Source organism: Pygoscelis adeliae, unplaced genomic scaffold (genome assembly GCF_000699105.1).
Source record: "Pygoscelis adeliae isolate BGI_AS28 unplaced genomic scaffold, ASM69910v1 Scaffold92, whole genome shotgun sequence".
Classification (NCBI taxonomy): Eukaryota; Metazoa; Chordata; class Aves; order Sphenisciformes; family Spheniscidae; genus Pygoscelis; species Pygoscelis adeliae.
In genome coordinates, this window is record NW_008824306.1 from 1,642,005 (window position 1) to 1,665,637 (window position 23,633).

At 35.7% G+C, this 23,633-nt stretch overlaps 1 protein-coding gene across 2 annotated transcripts in view; it reads right to left on the minus strand.

Moving 5' to 3' along the window:
* Window positions 1-23,633, minus strand: part of USP9X (ubiquitin specific peptidase 9, X-linked) — a 79,496-nt gene that overhangs the window by 36,452 nt on the left and 19,411 nt on the right. For both annotated transcript variants that reach the window (XM_009318896.1, XM_009318895.1), the window contains exons 12-23: window positions 23,231-23,367; window positions 18,110-18,243; window positions 13,263-13,350; window positions 11,309-11,651; window positions 9,825-9,920; window positions 8,004-8,215; window positions 6,054-6,294; window positions 5,697-5,846; window positions 5,468-5,588; window positions 4,858-4,988; window positions 4,321-4,599; window positions 1,525-1,650 (exon numbers count right to left, since the gene is read on the minus strand). In XM_009318896.1, the coding sequence (XP_009317171.1) occupies window positions 1,525-1,650; window positions 4,321-4,599; window positions 4,858-4,988; window positions 5,468-5,588; window positions 5,697-5,846; window positions 6,054-6,294; window positions 8,004-8,215; window positions 9,825-9,920; window positions 11,309-11,651; window positions 13,263-13,350; window positions 18,110-18,243; window positions 23,231-23,367 (2,058 nt within the window). The remainder of the gene's footprint in view (window positions 1-1,524; window positions 1,651-4,320; window positions 4,600-4,857; window positions 4,989-5,467; window positions 5,589-5,696; window positions 5,847-6,053; window positions 6,295-8,003; window positions 8,216-9,824; window positions 9,921-11,308; window positions 11,652-13,262; window positions 13,351-18,109; window positions 18,244-23,230; window positions 23,368-23,633) is intronic.

Consider the following 23,633-nt stretch of genomic DNA (forward strand, 5'->3'; position numbering starts at 1 on the left):
GCAAAGCAACCTTACAGTAACAGCATCACAAGAAAAATTTGTCACACAGAAAAAGAACATTTCCTTTTTTTATCTCATTGTAGTTTTAAAAATCTTGAAGTTATCAATATTTTTTAAAAAGGTGAAAGATTTCTTTCCGTGCTGTAGTCTTCTGTCTGGCCTACAGAAACCATGTCAGATTTATTTTTTTAAAAATTGTGAGGTCAGTTGAAAAAGAGCCTTTGACCGTCAAAACATTAGAAGAGAAAAAGAAGTCTTCCAAAGGCAAACTACAATACATACGAAATATAAATCTACAGCAGTTTTCATAATTTCAGGAAATTATAGACAACACTTTAGCAGCAATACTGTGTAGACTCTTGTAAAAGAGATTCACTTTTTTTTTTTGCTTTGGTGTGCCTAGTGAAAGAAAAATTATTTCCAAAAAGGACAAAGGCACAATTAAAAACCTTTCTTCATACCTTGCCTCAAAAGACATTTCTTCTGTGGAAGGAAGTTAATTAAATCAGAGTTCAACTGGCTGATTTTACACATACCATCACCTATGGATGCAACACCACCACTAACGGAAGGCAGATGGTTCAGTCTTGCAGTCTAGTATATTGCGCTTTCTTTAGACACTGCTCTTCGTTCAGAAGAAACAGTGTACTTTTCAACATTAAGATGATAATACAGGACTACTTTTATTTAGGTAGCTCAGAACTGTTTTGGAGATAGCTTTGCAGAGATTCTATACAGTATAGAAAAACAATATTCACTGCTTCCACACTGGAAACTGAGGGATCCCAATTCACTGTGGAAGAGGAAGTTGCAGTAGTTCTGATTTTAGCTTCTGCTGAATTCAGCAGAATTCACTAATGTATTCACTAACATGACTCTCAATTCCAAATCCAAATGGGGTTGGTCATACTGTACAGTACCATACAGATAAAACTATTACATTTGCAAAGCACATTCTTTAACCTTACCGAGCTCCACAGTCCAATTTTTCAGTCGTATCATGAATGCATTTTCAATATATAAAGACACACTGGCAGAGATTTGAGACTTTTATCTTTCAGCATTTAAAAATCACGCTTAGTATTTAAAAACTCCCTGCCCTTTTCTGTTTCTTTTCATGAAGAGAATGTTACTTAGAAACCAAAACGTAGAAGACCAAAAAAAGAAGAAAGTATCACAAAAATGTTTTCTAAATACCCATTAGTTCCTTTAAATGTATTACATCATGTTTCTGAAGTTCTGATCTAAGTGTAACAATATTCACAATCCATTAAAGAGCTTGTACAGAACCTGCCTAGTTCATTTAAGCCTCTTCATGCTATTAGACACTGAATTTCATAATTGCATATGGAACATTAAATACTTTTAATTAGTTAACAGCTTATGAACCATATGAACATTACCCAAAACGTTTCATGACATTTTAGAAGGAAAATCCATGTCTTACAAAGCAATAAATTTAAGGATTAAAAAAAAAAAAAGATACTACAGGAAAAAAGGTGATACAGAAAGGAATTCACTAACCTCATCAGATATTTGCTGTGCAAGACGTATTGCTACATTTCTCAGCATGCATTCTGAAGTTGGATTAGGAATGTTTTGTAGGGCATTTTGTAGCACCACTGCCTGGTCATGCGTAGCCTGGTTTATCTGGAAGAAAGCATTTCTTATACTTATTTTTACATGGAAAAAATAAAGCAAGAAGATATGAAAATATAAAGTTACTTGGAAAGGTTTGGTAGAAGTATATAAGATCTTTGAAGGAAAACTACTTACAGAGACTACAAACCCCAAGAAAAAGAAACCCCCTCATTTTCAGATAGATACCATCACATCTGAAGACGTTGTACGCTACAGTGCACGATCATAGAGTACAAGCAGTTAAGAGGAGAGGCACTTGCTCAAAACTACTTACATTTGGGTGTTTGTTTATTGATCAGACTATTTCAAGTTAACAGAATGTTCAGCACTACAATGCCTCCTTCCCTTTCTGTTGATGTAGGAAAGAAAGGGTTTGCAAAAACAATTGCTCTCCCTCTCGATTAGCTAATAGTGTCCAGACAGAACATGGTTGCAGTGTTCATGACAGTTAAGTACATTTTAAACATTTGAGTTAGAGCACTATTGAAAAATTCTGTTCTGGATTATCCCTCCTGTTCTTTATCATATTTTCAGAACAGAAACAGCTGCAAGACAAGTTTTTATCTTTTCTGTATTGGTTTGAGCATAGAGTTCCTTCTCCGTGGGCTGACAGAGCTCCATAGTTTTGACAGTTCAAATCTGAAATGGTTGTTTCCCTATCATAGACAAACTTGCTTGAAAAAACTCTGTGTGCTGTAGTTAGAAGTTAAAGCTTCTTGTACAAAAGAATTTCTTCATTTTCTAGTAACATTTCATCCAAAAAACCTGTCTCAAATGCTCCTCAAAAGACACACTGTGAAGTTGGTCTGTAACACCTGGTGCTGGTCATATCCCTTTGCTTTGTCAGCTTCACTAAGACACTTGATTCAGGGAGCAAAATTACAGAACTCCCACTGAAGACTGTAATAGAGCTTACACAGTCAATTAGCTATCAGAAGCAGGCTGTAAAAGGATCAAACAATACATAGGGGGTAAATCAGGATCTATGTACCAGAATACTATGTTTAACAACATTATTGATTCAACTTTCCATGAAAGCAAGGAAGAAAATAAAAATTTAGAAGGTCCTAGTGACGGCAGCAGACTGGTAACTGGAAGACTGCAGATGCATAGTCTTGGTTACCTCATTCTCTTAAGTACTGACAGAAAGCCACAACAGAAAGTTATGCTATGCTACTTATGCTTTAGATATGATAGATGAAAGGTATTTACAGATCCTACCTCCATCCCAACGTGTAAGCTTATTGGTGCTGCAGCATTTAAAAGCATCAAGACCAAAGTCCTTCAAACAGGATGACAATGACAGCAAGAATAACCGTGTTTTTTCCAACAAGTCAGTTAATAATAGTTAGATGTTTGCAACACTTAACAGTGAACGTCAGTAGTCATGCACAAATGTTACTACCTCCTAAGTGGTCAGCATAAATCTGTTTCAAACAGTACTTCAAGACTGTCGTTTCAAACAGTACTTCAAGACTCAACTGATGTTACCTGTGTTCCAAACTGCCTTTTGAATAATCGTCATTAGAAAATAGGGGAGTAAAATTTACTCATTTTAAATAGACAAAGGAGAGGGTGGCAAACATGTTTGCTTTAAGATGTTTCTATGATGTTCTAACATGAGACATGAAAAGGGATCTTCACCTCTGTGTAATCATCAAGAGTTTTGATTTCCTTGAAAAAGAATGAATCTGGTGTCTTCCAACAGACGGAGCTAACCAGAACACGTATTTATTTTTCAGACTTAAGGGGAATGTACTTCTCTGCTTCCGAGATGGATCTTAGTAAATATTCTGGAAGAAAGTGCTGTGAAGTGAGGCCCTCTGTGTATTCTAGAGTATAGGTTGATAGCTCAAGTCAACTATTCAGGACACAACTTCTCAAAAGAAAAAAAAATAGCTGGAATTCCTGGAAGCAAATGCCCAAGGACAGCAGCAAATTATAATTTTGGGGCTCTATGCTGTACGCATACTGTAAGAGGACAGAAATAAAATCTTGACCCACAACATTTATCCAGATGTAGAAAAACCAGCTAGCCATATTAAACATGCTAAATCCACTACTATAGACATGCAAGATCACAGTTCAGAACACCTGTGTTACACTTGCCCCTTCCAACTCTGAGAAATCTTAGGATAGGACACCTCTCAACTATCAGCACTTAACTTTGCAATGTACTTAAGTTGTTCTCTGCAAGAATTTTCTACAAGCAATGGACAGTATTAGGAATCTAGCAAGCCAAGGACTTGGTTTTGTGTGGAAAAAGGGCTGGCACGACAACATCAGTTCTGTTGTTTTATGCTCTAATCATAAATAGGAGATATCAGAAATTCAGAGGCACGTCCTTCAATAGACTCAACAGCTCAAAAGAATCAGAATTTGCATTTATGGAATAGATGTACTTGAAAATGGAAAGTTACCTGTACTGACAATCATGCAAACCATTGAAAATCATATATAGAGCAGGTGGATCTCACACTTAACTTTTCTACATCAGAGATTTGTTTAGTAAGTTGATCTCTTTTTTAGAATCATCAGACAACATTATCTGAAAGTACCGTGAGTTCCTGACATGCAACTCACTCAAAGAGACTGTCAATGGAGAGTAGACAGATGGTGCTGCAGACAATATAAAAACCAGATTACATTGCTATTTGCATCAAGGAAGATTTATATTACCGGAGAAATTGTACTTGTGCCTTCCACAACTGGCTGACAAGCTTCTGCCACAGCTCGAACATGGCCATATCCAATTGCTGTTAGCAATAATTTGGCTATTTTTAGAGCATTAAGGTAGGCACCCCTTCGAGTTTCCATATCTGCATTTGGCAGGAAGTTATTTCTAGTCAGCATGCTCAATACAAGAGGCAAACCACCACTTTTTAAGAAGTTGTATTGGAAGTCACTGGCATCTTCTCCCAGAGGTGCACTGGCAGGCATTAACAAGGCATAAACTACCTGTAGAACAAAACACAGAGTTAACTAACAGAAATGCACTAGTTTGAATACAGATGATTGAACATGAGACTATGCTGGAATAATTAAGCAATGCTTTGACAGCATTGACCATACATCAGTTTATTCCAGTAAATTGTTATGTATTTTCAATTGTTAATCTCAAACCAGAAATTGATCTTAGGCTTCCACAATGTTACAGAAAGGATTGCCCAAAGAGAGAACTGAAGATTTTTAAAGAACAGGCAAAGCGTCACAAACCTCTGTTAGATACAGCACTTGTGAGGCAGAAGGACCAAAGAATAGAGAATCAAGGGATGGACTAAGGCTGCTTTCCCCAAGCTTTGCATGATCTAAACAAATAGCTCTTAGTTTCTCAACCGTAGTGTTATCTGCAATAAAAACACAACTTATAAACATTTTATAGCACAACCACTCCAGAACAAGCCAGTAGTGTTTACGATTATAAATCTGAAAAATTTTAAGTGTATCAGAAGAGTTGCAAAAAATGTAACTGACAGACAAGATCAGACTATGAAGTGTTCTGCAGTGATTATTTCTGTCAGTACAAAAGTGATCCTATTAAAGTAGTACTACAAAACCACTTCAAAATACAACACTTCTCCCCATTTTCACTGCACTGCAGCACTGAACCCCAGGACCAACTGCAAACTATGCAACTTTATGTGACAGACAAGAAATAACTATTTGGGAAATACATACAACCCTAATTAAGGTAATAGTCATGAATTAAAGTATCAATAAATTACCAGAAAGTGGAAAATACTCCCCTAACTTCCTTTTTATATAACAGGTGAGAAATTACTATATAGGATATTACAACATAAAACAGGATAAAACGAAGTTTTACCTGGTGGCATGAGCTTCATAAGAACACGTGCTCCATCTCTAAGAGGTGGCATATTTAGGCTACTGCCCAAGTCTGCAACTTGCCAAAGAAAAGAGATGTATCGAGGATGCAGTGACATGATCTTAAAATAAGCAAATAAAACCCCCCATAAAAATTGTTAGTTAAGGACAAAGTACAGGGAAAAAAATGCTTTTAAACTGTTCATTTCAGAATCTACGTATATGCTTACCACTCCAGGCAAACAGCTTTCAACTTCTGGATTTGGACCATCACTGTAGTGATTGCCATGGTTGCCCGGAGAACCAGTTGAAGAGTCAGAAGAACTATCTGGACTTGAGGGCATATTAGAATTTATCTGTGTAAGCTTAGCCGTAATTAGCTGAAAAACACAATCACAGCTTTAATATTATGCAAAAATGAAGATTCTTTACTAAGTAAGCATCTGATATAATGTTAATGGCATAATACAAGGAGGAGGAATGGAACTATCACAAGAATAAGTGATCCCGTGCATGGTATTTTTCAAGCATTTACAAAAGGGAAGTGACATCTGAATTGACATAAATAATCAACCTGTAACACTTACCGTTTTATCTTTGAGATTCAACTGCCCAATTAGTTTTCTGTCATCTGCAGGGTCCACCAGCTCACCACCGATGAACAGTTCTACTTTTGTGTGTGCACTATTGGCTTTAATACGATTGAGAATACAACGCCGTACTTGGCCAATCGTGTCATTTGTATGAGACCAAATATCCAAATCTTCCACCTGTCGGCCTTGGTTTGGAAAACGAACTACCAGTGTGATGTGTTTACCACGGAAAGCTCTGAAAATAAACAAACCAGATAAAGTTATTTTTGCCCTCATTAAATAAATTATTTTTCCTGCTGTATTTTGTGTTGCAGATATTTCAACATCAAATCTTTACGTATGGTGGCATACTCCAGCATGAGATTATTTTGTGAAGGCACCAGCAATTATGCAAACATAACATACACAAAAACTTTCAAGAAGCCACATTCTGCACAAGTGCATTAAACATATGGTCAACTTTACAGTCAGGTTAGGAACACTGACAGAATTAAAAAGTCTCTTATGAAGTTTTAGATCCTTTCTCTTGCTTGTAATTTCCTGCAAATAAAGCTCAGATTGGCAACGATGTTTTGCTCTTTTAGCAAAACAACTCAGTTTTAAATGCACCAGGATCAGAAAAAGCCATCAGGTCACCAAGTCTTAATGCCTTTTGTCACAAGCTGTTAAAAGTTGTATATTAGAATTACAATTTTAAAAATCAAAATGCTTTTACAAAACTCAAAAGATCAGAAAAAGAAGAAATGTTTTCACACCAGCAGGGATCACACTTCGCACAATGGCAGGGAACTCATTAGGAAAGATGTGCCCAGATAAGCCCAACAAACTAATTCCATGCAACAAAAGAGGGAAAAAATTCCTCATAAAAGCTCCTTGCTAACAAGACCTGTGAAAAAGTTAGTGTAATTAAATAAGTAATCCATATAAAAAAAGATGCACCTACAATCAACAAGAGAACTTACTTAGGACTAATCAATCAATATATACAATAAAAATGCTGTAGGAGCACTACAAATTACTGACACATCACGAAGAAACAGCAATCTCTTCAATTTTTGTGACAAAAAGGGCATTTAAAGTACGGGGACAAACCCCCACCACATCTAAAAATATGTTAGCTGCATCATAAATCCATAGCAATCTCAGTGTATTCCTTATGTATTTTTGAGACTTTCATCCCACAGACAGCAGCTACTAACACTGGAACATTTGAACAGTTTTCTGTTCTGCCTTCCTCTCTCAGGAAATAAAAGTATTTTGTTTGTGAAAATATATACATAACATTGGATTTAAGTGTTTCCTTTCTCTTTGTACCACAGAGAGTTAAAGAAGGAGCACCTAGACTTAAGCTAAGTTTTTACTCAAGGACAAGTAGAAGAGGGAAGGTACACAGAAAATAAGTATACGTCCAAGTGCTGTTCTCTTCTTCCCCTTTTTATGAGGAACTTACACAGAATATTTCACTTGGAGATAATCCTAAATTTAAGCTTGCAAAGTAAGATTAGCGTATCTGTAAACAACTCTGGAAGATGAAGATATACATTAACAACATGTTTTTTGTATGATAGGACTATGAAAAACAAAGAAGGTTTGCCCACGCTGACTCGAAGAACAGTATTGCTTTTAAATAATTATCTGGAAAAAAGAAATATGTCCAAAACAATCTAGCCACAAGGTACTTTGTGCTAGTTATAGAACAAAACACCAGAAACAAGTTTATTCTCAGGTCTGCTGTCCCTTTCATACATGCCTGTATTTGCCTGGTCTTTCAATTTTTTTTTTGCTACAGACCAGAGTTTAGGTGTATTAGCAGAGAAAATGGAATTTTGAAACTTCAGAAGTACATTGCCTGAATAGAAACCCTTTAGAATGTAAAAATCAAATAAATTAGTAATATTTTAGTTAACAGAAATCAGAATCACAGTAGTACATTTTCACACATACCTTGACATAGGTAGAATAGTTCTCTCTTCGTGGTAATCACTGTCACATTCATTTATGTACTCCCTTAAAACAGTCAACACTCTCACCATTCGTATTGCTTCTTGTCTTGCACAATTGATACTGTCTTTATCTCCATCCAACACACATAATGTATCATAGGAGGCTTTTAGACGATCAAAACAGGACTGAATGAAGTCTTCATGAATCACTACCTAATTACATTAAAAAATTGGTGCAATTACAAGAAATATTAAAAACTATCTTTTCAGCAAGATAATCCAAAGACAGAAGTAAAAAAACCCAAACAAGACAAAACCAGGTAAGTTACTCTATAGTGTTTTATTCCACTTTAGAATAAACTCCCATTGATAAATAGCTCTAATTTAGTGTGCGCTTCAAAAATCTTGCATGTCATCAGTAGCTGTAACTGTACAGTGCAAACTTGCACTTAAATAGAAAAAGTGAAAGTTTGCACAGTCCACTAAATTGGACTTTCTCTTATTCATTTCCTCAGACTACGTTAATCTCTAGCTGAAAATCTAGTACAGGTTAACTCACTTGACACTAAGAGCGAATGCAGAACATTTACAGACCACCGGAACAACTATCCCTCCCCCCCCAGTCACATAACCCAGTTCCAGATACACTCTTTTTCTGCATAAACTCAGAAAGAGATTTTGAGCTAGATTCAGCATAGTGGCAGCTGCAGCAGATCTCTTCCTTCTGCCTGATATCTAACATCTCCTTGCTCCTGACCTAGACTGACACATAACCTATAGTATCACTGTAAAAAGTCTGCAGTGTCTCCAGCTAGTAGTCTGCAACAGAAACATTAACAGTCACAGCTATGGCAGTAAACCACAGTCCAGTAGCCGCTTCTTAGAGGCAGCTCAGGAGCAGAGGAGTTACCAGCACACTGAAACAAAATACTTGTGTGCATGTTAAGTAAATCCAACACTTCCTGGAAGTGTCAGATCTAACCATGTGCAGATGGACAGATCTATGCATGCTCAGTAAGCGCAGACCTACAGCAAGAAAGAAGCATACAGCCCATCTGCCACTACAGTAAGATATAGCTTGAATGGCTGTAAATGCACCACCTAGAGCAGCTGTGCTGCATCTAGCAGACTGGCAGCTCTGAAGACTACAAAAGTGGTTTTGAGGACAAGTATGAAAATTGGAGTTTTAAGAAATACAGCTGGCAAGCTACCAACTGGAGATTTTCTGGAGGACAATATTCCCCCCCCCAAATTTGTGAAATCCCAACAGTTCACTTCCTCTGACCTTTCAGAAACTCATTATCTCCTCTCTCTGTCCACTGAAACACAGCTCCCAGACAGTATTAACGTAGGGAGAAAAAAATCTGATTTGCTAGAGCTCAGCTTGACCATTATATGGGAACTCTGTGACCCTTTGTAAGGGACATGACATAAAAAAAGATTAGATTAGCTTGTGACAACACTCAACAGACCCATCCAGTGAACATACTAGTACAAATAAGTACCACAACTGGAAGTTCAACAAAAGGCTTACCTAAGTATATGATATGAACTGTTTTCTGGGTAGAAAGAGCAAATACAACAGATCAATTTAATATAAAAAAAAATTATGAGAGTTCTGTCTGTAAATATCAGAAAAAACTCCTAATTCTGCATCTGACCAGAACCTGATGGCTGGACAAAGGAGTATACTCTCCAAAACGTGAAGACTATTCTCTGTTTTCAAAGGTTTCAAGCATAAAAATATCACCAAATTGAATTTTATCACTGTTTTTCTATCATACTATATTCCAGTTTTCTCGTTGCTTGTTTGTTTTTTTACCTGATTAACTTGTAACCTTGGGCCAAGATTAGTATAGATCTCTTTAAGAAGATCTATTGCTCTGTTTGCGATGTCGTCATTTCCCTGAATCACAACCTAGCATAATAAAAAAAAAGCATTAGAACACCTTAAACCTTCCTGGTATAAAATTTAAAAGACAAAACGACTACATAAGTACCTTGACACAATAGTATGTCTGATTATTTTATGAGGTGAAAGTGACTAAAATGCTTAGTTACAAAATGCAATCAATACAACTTAAAGAGTCAAAGGAGTTCAGAGTTAGCAAAAAAAGCCCATGCTTTATAAACAGAATTATAGTGTTTATATATTCATCTTTACATTACATATCCATTTTCACTAGTTTCAGAGAGTGAGACAACTATTTTTTCAGATGCTTGAACAGCATCTACAGATCTACATCATCAAAGACTTAAAAACAGAATTTTGAAGTATTTAAATGGCTGTGAGTGGGTGGAAGGGGGACAGGCAAATGACTTCTGCTTCTAACCTAATAATCTGTATTTTAATTACTAGCCACCAGGTCTGAAAGCAGCCCTTACAGACAACCCCTGAAGGATACTGAGCTGAAGCTTCAGGAGTTCTGTCATGCTGCCAAATGGCAGGGCCGATCCAATTAAGTTGATTCCCATAACTAAAACATGCTAGCATTATGCAGGCACTTCGTACACAAACACTGTGTGAAAACTTATTCGCATAAAAATTGTGACCTACTTTGGTTTTAACTATTATCACCATGATTAAAATACCTAACCCTTCAACAAGCCACACCCAAAATTACTGAAGACTGCTGTTTTATGTATGGCACATTTTACAAAACACAGCCATGATAATCATGCCACAGTGTGCTACTGTGGGTTCTAATGCAGCTCTTGAAAACTAGAAATACTCTGAAAAAATTAAGTATCAAATTAGATACTGATGTTTTTTACCAATAGATTTGGCGAGCTTCAGAAAACTACAATCTTTCTATTGAAAAGCTATAACCACGTTCAGGCAAAATGCTGTGGATATAAGAGAAAGAATCAGCCCAGTGATCACTTGGTCTGATCTAGAATCACTCCAGTTTACCATACTAGAATGGATGACATGAACTAGCTTACGAAGCGCAAAACCAAAGTTTAGTTCTAATGTGCATGTGAGAGAGAGAGAGAAACCTACAGATAATTCACCTGGAACGATCCTTTCTTCTTCAACAGTATAGGCAAATTTTTAATCTCATGTGCATACACAAATATACCTGATGTTTCAAGTAATTTTCCATTAAACATCAGTCTGCAAAGTTACCAACTTGCATACTTGCTGGGAAGACAGTGGAGTCAATATCCATGCATTTAGTTTGAAAAAGTAGCTTTTTGTAATTTCAGTCTATAACTAATAAATTACACATTCCTAAAAACATAAAAAGAGACTGAGAAAGACTTAGCTGTTAACCCTTCAGATGTTTCCTCCAATTAACTTACCCTCCAAAGGTAGTCTAATCCTATTAATTCCAGATCATCCATCATATAGGCTCGTCTCTTTGCTACTAGCTTTCCTTCTCGACAGTTCACAGCTTTGAAGAAACGTTCAAAACATTTCATTCCATTTTCTGTTAATAGGGAAGGATCCAGCTGAAGCACATTATTTTCAAAGAAGTCCTTATTAATGTCAGGGTCTAAGTCTGGTTCATCCCCCATTAGTTTGGAATACCATTTAAAACAGGCTTCGCGATCACAAAGATAAACTGCATTTTCAGCTAAACACTTCCATATTTGCTTCGCCTGAGGGGCACAGAGCCACAGCTGACCATCCTTCAATAAAAATCTTGAGCAAAACAAAGAGACAATTAACAGCACTGTCTAACAGACATCTAGAGTTACAATTCAGTAAAAAGTACAGGCAAAAAGGTGAATAAATGTTATACATGTATATATCGTAAGTACGACCCTGAAAACTTTATTTACATCATCAGTCCACTCATAATTAGCCCCATGATTCCTTAGTAAGTTTGAATGGATCAAGAGCTTATAGTCCAAACAAAAACGCAATAAAATTTGGCAAAAAACATTTTGCACAAAAATACCAAGTGCTGTTTACATATCATATACAAACAAATGCACATCTCCTAATGTAAACTATTTAGTTTAAAAGTCAGGTCACAACATAAAAGATTAAATTACTTCTGCAATCATTCACTAGGTTTTAGCACTCACTTTAGCAAAATCACAAAATAAGGTATCAATTTTATGGAATAGAGCCTGAAGCAGAAGTCAATGAACTGGACATTTTTCCTTTTATTTAACTAAGTTTTTAATTTGTGTTAAATTATTATTAAAAAACTATTAAGAACTTCAATTGTGAGTGTTAACACTAAGAATGTTTCAGGAAGAACAAGCGATAATCAAAGTTCTTCAGAATCATTTTTCTGATTCAAAATGTTTTCTTTGTAAAAGAAATCAGGGACTAAGTTATGGCATTGCTTTTCAGAAATCGCTACTTACATATTCTACATTTGACAGCCATGGGACTTCATTAATTCCTTTATATTAACAACTAGTGAACTTAAAGAAAGTTACAATTTTTAACATGCAGGAGTGATAAATTAAGTCTGCTATCCATATGCTATTGTATAATTTCATTAAATAGTTAACACCAGTTTAATTCATAAAAATTCTTGATAAAATTTTAAAAGGAAAAAAAATCTCAGAAAACAAGTAAAAAATACTTCAGAACTTGACAGTTCATGTATTTTTACTTGTCTAAAAAAGGTTTAAACCAAGTAAGAAAAAGCTGAGCGAGACAGAGCCTAAAAAGCATCAACATACTGCAGCTCTGTGATGGGCAGAGATCCTTTGTTTTCATATTTTACTCATACAGCAGCTGGTCAAAAGTCATCCGAATATTTTTTTTTTATTCCAACCTCTTTCTAAGGCTCAGTTGCTGATAACATAGCATCAGTGTCTGACACAAGTATATGTCAGTTTATGATCATGGATTTAACTCTGGTTGGTACAACAAATAAAGACATGTGGGCATATCACTACATGGAATATTTTAAATTTTCAGCTAAGTTACCCCAATATGTATGTAACTGTATCCACATGCACATTGTATTCAAGTCAGTAGGGTTCTGCACACAAACAGAAAGAGCTCATACAAATCTCAGTGCAGAATCAGAGCCTTGGATTGCAAAGATCCCAATAAACTTTATTTGAATATTCCAATACTAGCATAGAAGCCCTCTGGGGGGAAAAAACAAACAAACCAACCCAACAAAAAAAAAAATTTGGTGTATTTTTGCATTTGAGTTTTGAAAGAAGTTAACACAGCAACTTAAAACTAGGTAAAAGATACCAAGTTGTTTGTTTTCTTTTTTTTTTAAAGTATTTGAAGTATTCTTACAGAAGTTAAACAAATGATCAAGTTAAAACTAACCGTAAGAAGTTAAGTCGCTCCTGTACTTCCTGTACATGACTGTATCTGCTTCCTGGTCTTACAGTTTGAGGATCATATTCACCATGCTCTGCAAATATGAAAAGTTTTATTAGACAATACATTCAGAAAAGACATGCTGACTCTACAAGAAAGGACTTGTTTGAAGACTTCTTAGTCTGAACATAATTAAAACCACTCAAAGAACAATAAATTTTCAGTACGGTGTATGAAAATAATTTTTAGCAGCCTGCTACCAGTTAATATTTCATCCTAAATTAAAATGGGTATAGGCAAAGATTACTGAGGTCTCTAATCAAATCAACAAACACTTATGTGCAGATACATGTGCTCACCACTCAGTATAATGAAAGTATTACAGAAGAATTAAGAACCTGCATTCTACTTATTCTAATCAATTTTTCCTTATTTCAAGTAGTCAGTTTGAAGTCAGAAGTCAGTTAAAATAAAAGTATACCAAGCACATAATTCAGATTATCCAGTCTTTTTTCTGAGGATGCTTTAGTTTTGTTACAGAGCATCTTTTCCAAAATTTCAGTTTTCCATTTTTAGGGTTTTTTCCCTCCAGAGGAAATCATGACTCCAGTTCTTTAACACCTTTACAAGTAGCTACGTACGTGACATCACTTATAGGAGGAAAGTATACGACAACTTTATTTACTGCAAGTTTCCAAGTACAAAAACCAAATGCCTGTAATACTGACAAGTTTGAAACAGAAGTTGAGTAATTTGAAAGTAAGGCAAGAAGTCAAACTTCTATCTGCATTTTATCAAATCTCAGCATAATATTTTGTTTAACAGCTATTTGCTTCACAGGAACTTGATTTTGGTGTGTGTGTGTGTTTTGTTTTGGGTTTTTTTTTTTTTTATTAAAGAGATACAATCTAGATCTGTACTTGCACTACCTCGATCTGTACTAGCAATATTTCATCATGACACATGTTCATTATGACAGCTCCATTCTAAATTAATTAATGCTATATTTCTTATTTGCAAAGGTATACAGATTGCATTTAACTAAGATGACCCAGCTGTGGGAGACTGTATCATGACAACATCCAGACTCATGGCAAAATTTATCTTTAGGACTGAAAATCAGTAGGACACGGCCGGGGGACAGGATGGGACACGACACCCAAACAAGTCTAACAGCTGAAGTGCATCATCAGCGTTTCAAAATTAGGAGGAAAATAATTGTCATAAATAATGCTTTCCATATACAAGTGCAAAAGGTACATTAGCTTAAAAATTAAGTAAAAAGGAAAACAGAAGACTAGTAGTTAACTGATGTCTACAAAACTGGAGACATTACGTTCACTAGAAATCCTTTGAAAATTTAAACTATAATCCTAATGAAGTAAGCATAAATGGGCAATTATCAAAAGACGACATCTGAAAAAAATTCTGAAGAAATAATATAAAAGTAGCAGAACAAAAATTATTTAAGTATTAGAAGTAGAGAACCTGAAAAATATGCCGTGGCTCTAGCAGAAGAAACAATTATGGTACATAAGCATACTGCAGAGAAATTAAAACTAATTACTTCAAGTGTTGGGTGTTTTGGGTGTTTTTTTGTTTGATTTGGTTTTGGGGTGGGGGTGGTGGTGTTATTGTTGGTTGTTTGTTTCAACTATGGGGACTATCTGGGCTTTTTGTTTTTCCTGAATACAGATTAATTCACAGACACAAGTGTCAAAAGTGGCAATGATAGAAGAATTCAAGTATTAAAGGCCAGTCAGTTGTCCAAAGACAGTATGTATGTACTTAAGAATTCTGAAAAGCTCTGAACTACAAAAAAAATTCAATCTCCCTAAATATTCTCCATCTCAGCTTCTTTCTAAATTTGCCCGATTTATTTTCTACACTGTGCATCCCACAGCAAGTCTAAGTATGGTCTCCTTAAAAATTCTTTCTACCTACAGGAGCAGAAGAATGAATAGAGAAGTTATAGATCAAAAAATGACTGGTTGAAAATTTAAGTATAATTAGTGATAAACACATACAGAAGATCATATGGCACAATTTCTACAAATAATTACATTTCATTAACACTTTGGATTTATTACTTCAGAAAAACAGAAGACAAAGAAGAACTGGGTAGCAATCTTTTCAAATTTTCAAAAGGTCTTTGATAAATAGTCAAAAAGATGAAACTGTGACCTCCTTCAGGACTACACAATGCAACAGCAAGTTGTCTCATCTCATGGAGGACTTTGCAGAGTGGGAGAAAGGGTGAGTTCAGTAGAAGAGAAAGTCATAGATCATGGAAAAAATTCTGAAACATAGATTAGGCTTCTCTTTAACCTTAAAAAGGCAATCATACAAAAGGGAGTATGATAGAAGAGTATGCGTTAGTGAATAACAGGAGAATTGGAACACTGTTCCCCATCACAGAACACAAAACTACAGAAGCCTTCACGGAAAATAAAAATATGGCAAATTCAAAATTAATACAAAAAGTAATCACAAATTACACAGTAATTGTGGCACTAACTACCAAAAAGATCTGTAGGCAACTGGATTCCTCCCCCCCCCGGCATTAGTTCGACTTTCTCCTATTTGGAAGTTTGCCTTGAATTTTCTCCCTCTGTCTCATTCACCTTCTCCAGCTCAGCCTAATTCTACAGCTGTCCAGTTCTTTCTTTCTGTCCTCACGTTCATAATCATCTTTCTTCTCCTTTCATTTATTCCCTTCCCTGCCCCCCCGCCATCTTTTCTCCTCCTCCAGGAAGGCATGAAAGGCAAACTTCACAGTGCTCTCTCTCTGTTCTGCTCTATTTAGTATATAAAACTGAAACTGAAAGAGAAGTTGCACAGGACCTGTGTATTACAGTCTTAGTACAGTATCTGGAACATCAGGAAATATTTTCTGGCTGCCCTTAATCATGTAATAAAGCATCTAATTAAAAAAATCCACACTATTGTTCGTCTGTTTTTGTACTCTGATGCAAACGAGTAGAAGCTCTGCAGCAGCTTCATCTCAAGAAAGCACAATTTAATTGCTTTGTAATTAGATTCCATTTAAACTCTTTGCACACTTGTAATTCCTATCATGCTGAAGATGTTTATATTATTGCTTTACTGAGTCACTGTATTTGGGGAGGGGCAGGGCAACGTGATGTCTTCTTTAGCACAAGAAAAGAATCATGCAAGACATCAGCCTAATTTTTCTGCCAAAGTCATCAACAATTTGATAAGTAAACAATATTGTCAAAAATGACCTTTGGCTTCAGAGTTTAAAAATAATTGAAATTAATGAATAATAGTTCATACATTAATAGTATGCATAGGCTATTTTTGGACAAAGACAACATTGCATTAGAATATAGTTATTGATTATGTTTCCTTCATAACCCTGAGGCCAAACCCCAGATTTCATAGCTAGCCAAAGTCCAAGAGAAGGAGAGAATTACAGAATCATAGACTCTAAGCTATTCATCTAGTTAAGATGCAAAGTTCGTTATAAACGAAATTGCATTTTTGCATCACTTTAGCAAAGCTAAAGAACACTCCAACAGCTTACAGAAGTTACATGAAATAATACTTGTTCTATTCTGCCTTCCTGGACAAGACTAACCCTACAACAGTATAGCTGGAAAACAGAACAAAGCATTTAGTATTATTTTAACATTAATTAGTGCAATGCTATCATTAATTAAGGATCTTAAATTAGGGTAAACCCCCTAATGTATTCCTGAATAGAGAAATATAGCTGCAGTATGCAGATTTAGCTTAAATGTCATTCTCATTGACCTATACCTGGCTGAAGCTTCTTCATATAGCACCACTATTCAAACAAGTCTTCAAGGACATACTTTGGATATATTTTATCAAGTACTCCAAAATTAAATGAATTCCAAAATTAAATGAATTCCAAAATTAAATGAATTCCAAAATTAAAGGTGTCTAGGCAACTTATCTAAGCATTGGAATACACACACACTTTACAACATGCAAATATCCTGTCCTCTGTGAACAATCTACGTTGAATTCCTACATAACATACTGTGTCATTTTTGAGATGTAACTGAAAGGCTGGTGGGACGTTATGATGCCAGGGTAGAATGGTCCCTCGTTCCAGTCAGTAAAGTAGATGTAGGGGGGCGTAAATCTCCTCCTCGCACTTCTGTTGGCTTAATTATATATTACTGTGGTCCAGTGTAACAAGGAGTTTCCTGGTCCATCATTCCCCTTCACTTCCCTACTTCTACCTCAGTAGCTAGAAAGCTAGTGCAGAATAAGAGTGTAAACTCAATAGCAAAGGGTTGAGTTTAGCCCGAGATATATAAATACTAACATGATGTGTTGCCCAAGCGTTGCTGACAACAACTGCAGCAAGAAAGCAACTAAACAGAAATGGCGTTGTATGGTAAAAAGAAACAGTATCCCTGTGGTCTAAAGTCCTTCTCCCTGACAAATTCCAAACACTGGCTTCAAATAGAGGTGATTAAAAAGCTTCTCAAAGGAGCCTACAAAAATTGAAAACTCAAAGTGGGACAAAATCCAAGATTATTATTAGGACTTTCCACAAAAATAACCACCCTAGCCTAAGTAGGACATGACGATGTTTATCAATCCACAGAAAAACAAGAGCTGCCACTTCCCCATATTCTGTTGTAAAACACACATTTCAATCATGAAACAAAATGTTTACATTTTAAGCTTTTCTTGCCCAATCAGACACCACAAAGGCTACCAACACCACAGATGCTTGAAAATTAAACAAATAAACTTCATAGTTATTTCATTATGAGAATTTGCTTTTAACTCCATTTTCAACTGGAATTTTCACACACTATTTATGAAGCAATTTTTATTTTAAAACTTACCTTTAGCGTACTGTCTCATGCTTTCCATATAGGCAGAGAGATTTTCTGCAACCAATGTAACTAGGGCATGATTGTGTTGAAGTTGATTGATTAAGTCATGTCGGTAAAACACATGGGGACTTCGCTGAGTTTGACTGAAATTAAAATACAAGTGTTAAGAAAAGCAGAGAAGTCTTGCACCTAACAGTTCATAAATCCATTTAAGAAACTCGTCTTTGATGCAAGTTCCAAATTTTCCTAAAAGATCTCTAATAGAAAGCGTATTAAGTCTCTGACTTTTCTTTTTCCTTCTGACACATCAACAGTTCTTACCAGTTATTAAAAGCAGTTAATTAATGAGGATTATACAGTTACAGTATGTATGAAAAATATCAAAGCAATCTGAGCAGCTCAGTATGCTGCAGGGAGAATATCTGCAGCAAAACAGGAATAGAAATACCTGCCCACAAACTGCATAGTAGTGATAGAGACCCTCAACTGTAGTATAATTACAATATGCATAACCACAGTTTCTTCCACATCCGATATGCTTCTCTAAACTTAATACTAAAACACTAAGTAAAATGAAGTCAATTTTCAAAACGAAAGCTCATGGTCTTAAAACTATAGCAAAAGAACACTAGCTGATAATCATGCCAATTCTTTCCATACCTCAAAAAAACCTGCACAACTCTGCATTGTTTGTTTTTTATAACAATATCTATCTGAAAAGATGTTGTACAAACATAAAAAAGCATAGTTATGCAGAGTATGTAGTCTAAGAAAAACCAGAAAAGTTTAAGAAAATAAATACCCCAAATAAATAATTAGATGATAATTTAAGTCTATTATCAAGATCTGACCAAAAATGCTGCTTTCAAACAATACCAGACATATTTAGACTACAAAAGTAAACTGCAAGAGAAAATACAGAGCTTGGGTCCAAAACCCACATGCCATGAAACTATCAAATTCTAGAACTTGGGGACTCTGCAGAATAGTCTCAAAACGCCTCAACTTCTGTAGATCAGAGCACTGATCTTGGCTGCCTAAACAATGCAAACTTGTACTGCTCTTCCATGGTAAAGAGAGAAAAAAAAGAAAGGGGGCGGAGAGGAGAGAAAGAAAGACATTCCTCCTCATATTGCCACTCAGCTGACCCCATACCCTGCCCTGAAGAAAAAAAAATGTGACTTCAGATCTGTTCTCCTTCCCTTCAGCACTTAAGAAAGTAGTCCCCAGAATTAGCTGAATGGATTACAGGTAGAAACTCTCATCCTTCCTAGGCAACAGGGTCTCCATACTAGATGACCTACAGCACTCTACAGTATTGCCAAACCTTTTGAGAACAGTAGGGAAGGCAAAAAATCCCAGTTCCAGCATCAGCCAATAATGATCTCGCAGCTGATAACCACATTTCACTGTACAGGTAACAACAACAGATACATTGGTTCACTGGGCCAAAGATCACTGTCAATCTGGGTTTAAAAGACAGAAGCCATCAATACCTTTCCAATAATTTTTGTTATCTGCAACCAACAGAATTTGGCCTGCTAAGCACAGAGGTCTTCAGAAGATTAAATTTCATAATATGCAGAGCTTTCCAAAACAGCTTTAAAGAGGCACCTAAGACACAAATCGTGTTTAAAAAAAAAAAAAAAGACCCAGACATTTGTTGGAGAGAAAACAAAATGGATGGAAGCATGAAGGAAGAAAACATACAGGACTTCATATACCCAGGAAGAACATCCTCTGTTTTCACTTTGAGAAACCTTCCAAATATGCTTCATTTCATTTCCACCAACCCTCCTTGCTCAGCATAAACCGCAGCAAAATCAGAAAAAGATTGGATGTCTCTATTTTAGGGGCTACCCGAGATGTTTCCTCTAGATAGAGAGATGCATTTACAAAGGATAACAGTAAATAAGAACATTGACTATTTGGGAAATACATATGATGAAACAACTAAAGGAACAAGCAGAAGCAAGACAGGGTATTTTGCTGAATCAAGCCACTGGTGTGTATATTTATATACTCATAATATTATGCATTTGTATCAATCTTACAAAGTATCACAAAAGGAAAGCATTATCAGCAGAAGACTAAATAAATCTTCTGCACTAGACTTTTTTACTTTTCTCCTTTCTCATCCACATGCACAAACAGTAAATTTGGATACATGGCTTCATCTTGGTTAGCAACTACTTCTAAAAGTTGAGTAATTGTAAGAACTAGAGTTATGAGCTATAAGTTGTGAGTTGTTACATAGTATTTGTGAGCAACATGTAAGATGTTATTTTGATCATCTGCTAGGATGGAGTCAAAGGCAAGATGATTGTCTTTAGGCACAGAAAAAAGCTGATCTGAAAAGACTTTCTAGCATGCTTTCTAGAATTAAAGTAAACTCCACATGCAACTATAGAATTATTCCTTAAGCATCTGAGGTTAGGCTAAATGATGATGATGTCATTGGGACACATTCCTTAGTAGTAACTTCAATTTTTTGTGCTCCTCAGTTAATAGCAAAACTCATCTTTTCATTATGTCTCTACTAAATGGATATCAAAAGCCAATGTATAAGAAGAAAAATTAGCGTTTTGAAATGGGTGCCAAAGTATTTTGGAAATACTAAAAAGGACATTTAATAGTTAGAATGCATGCTTATTTGCTAGAAAAATAATGGCAAAGTGACAAAGGCAAAATTTCAAACAACTTAATTTAACTGTATTTTTAAAAAATTATTTATCTGCACATATAACTTGCCCAACGTAACTCTGCACATGTAACTTAGCTTTTGAAGTTGAGAGTTCTTCTACTAGCCGAACAAATGCTATGCACCATTAAAAGCAGACATTAAAGGCACAAATAGCAGTGACCAGACCCATCAAGTTCTACTATTTAGGCAGATAATCTGTACACTAAAGGTCAGTATGTTGAGTAATAAAGTTGACTATTCCTTAGTAAGTATCCTTGCACCCGTACGAATCCCTGCACCTAAATAAGAACTTCCCAAAGCTTGTAGCATTTCCTTGTGGTCAGGTAGTTAAATTTTACCGAAGCAACTGTATAACCAGTTCATCACCTTGCTCAACTACATGAATAACTAGCAACAATTAAATCCTTCTCCTCTAAAAGAATCTCTACAGTGCCAATGGCATAAGGTAACATTTTTGCCAAGAATCAGCAGCCTTAGTCGTTCTGGACCAAACCTTTAATTGCCAATGCCAATCAACTGAACCACCCCGGAAGAGTAGTATATAGATTATGGGATTAATGTTGCACACAGAAAGCTCTGTGAAATGCTTTTGAGGCAGTTGTCAAACATTTGTTTTGATCTATTTTCAATCTAAATTCTAGAAGGATGCTAGAGATTAAAGTTTTAAGTCAGATAAGGTAAGCTGATAGGAACAGGTATTAGATGCATGCATTGTCATTTCAAAACTGTATCAATGTTAAGAGTTATCGGAAAAATCAGAAGACTGGTAAGTCACTGATTACTTCAAAATTATGTTTTCACTCACTAGGTTTCCCAGTCACCTGGGCAGCAATACTACCTGACTAAAAACCTCCCTCAACAGTATCTTGCTAACAAAGGCTTCTCCACAGGAAGGGGTCTCTCTAAACCCCTTGATTAAAACCTTAAATTCAAAGTTTACTTTCCTGCCATATGCATTTTCACATTCTGCATAAAAATGAGGCATTATCACATACCGCAATACAGACTTCCCTGAAATCTGAGGAATGGAAGAGATGGTCTGACCAAAAAAAAAAAAAAAAGAGAGAGATTCAAGCCATCTGACTGTACATATACCATATAGGGAACCTAGATTTCCACGATCAACAGAACTTAGGTTCCTCCCAAGATTAATCCAGAGCAGAAACGTAATCAGTGCCTCAAATGAGCTCTGCTTCAATAATTACTTAAAGCAAAGCCTCTTTGTTAAGGCATTGTGCTAAAAAGCATCCAACTTGGACAAGTACCACAAATAACCAGGTAGCTATATTCGCCTAGATCTTACAGCATGTAAAAGGTTAAGGACTCTTAAGACACAGAAAACAGACTTATCTGCTAATAAGCAGGTAACTTTGTAACCTTGTTGGAAAAACCTCAATCATTAATGTGAAACTGTAAAGGATTAAAATGTCACGAAAATTGAGAAAGATGTTGCAAACTAAGTGAATAAAGACACCTCCAAAAGCCAGGAATGCAATATTATCACAGCTCCTTAAAACGGTATCAGTAAGAAGATAGCATTGTGTAAACTGAAGGCTTATTTTCTTCAACTTTCCCTGCTTTGATCCTTCTTGTAAGCGGACTGTAATAGCAACATTGATTTGAATAGTCTACCTGCTTACAAGAATTAAAACAAAGCAATTATGCAACACTGATAAGCAAACAACATTTTTCTGGACTTTGTAAAAATTCTGATGTGATACCAAAAAAATGTTAGGGGCACAGAATCTCAGATGTTTCTGTAGAGAGAAGACTTTTAAAATAAATAAGCACGTTTATTTTAATAAGTCCAAATGGACAATGGCTGTTCTTTTCTTTTTTTCTTCCTTTTAAAAACAACCAACCAACACCCCCCACCCCAAACAAAAAAAACCCACAGTAAAACAAACCCAACACGTTTCTAATCTCTTCCATTCAGAAGAGAGAATCAGTAGAGTATTCTTCCCCGGACAAAAAAAGTCACCTTTGATTTCAAGCAGATAAACTACATGATCTGTACAAATTTATCGTCAAAGAATAGGGATGGGTGGGTATGTTTGTGTGTGTGTATATACATACATATATGCACATAAAATATACTTATACTTTGTAAGCTAATTCCATTGTTAGGCAGGGAAGTCCATGGATAACAGAAGAACAAACCCAGATTTTCTACAAATCAGACTACTATTCTAAAAAGTAATAAAAGATTGTTTGAGGAAACAGTTAATGCTCCCTCACTGAACCTGGGTGACTGAATTTTTAGAGGCTATTTATACACATTAAAACAAACCCAAGAACATCTTCAAAACACAGGTTATGATTTCACCTAGGCTTTCCCTGCCTCTTGTAAAAAAAATTTAAAATTTGCCTCATTCCAACCCATTCAACTTTTAACAGACAAAATTTTATTTGCATTCCATTCTTACCTCAAGTTTTGTGGTGCTTCACCAAACAAACTGCAAATTTCTCTAATTTGTTTCAGTGCAGGAATGACCCATTTGTCATTTGTGCGAAGCTCTTCTATAAAACGATCTATCCACTGAATCTTTTGTGTATCTCGATCCTTAAAGAACAAGCGTTTATAATCAAAATCAACTATATTGCAGAAACTACCACCATTCCCTTACTTCATTTGTTTCCAAGATAGAACAGAACATACAAAGCCACACAAATACTAGATCAACTGAGTTCTGAAGCATATAAGCTTAAGAAAAGTATCTGAGCAGCACTACATGTTGGAAGAGGCTATCAGTGTGTTACCAACTCTCTGCCTTCAAGCACTCAAGCATTCGGTACGAATTTAAGAAAACCTGTAGCTAGATAGGGTCA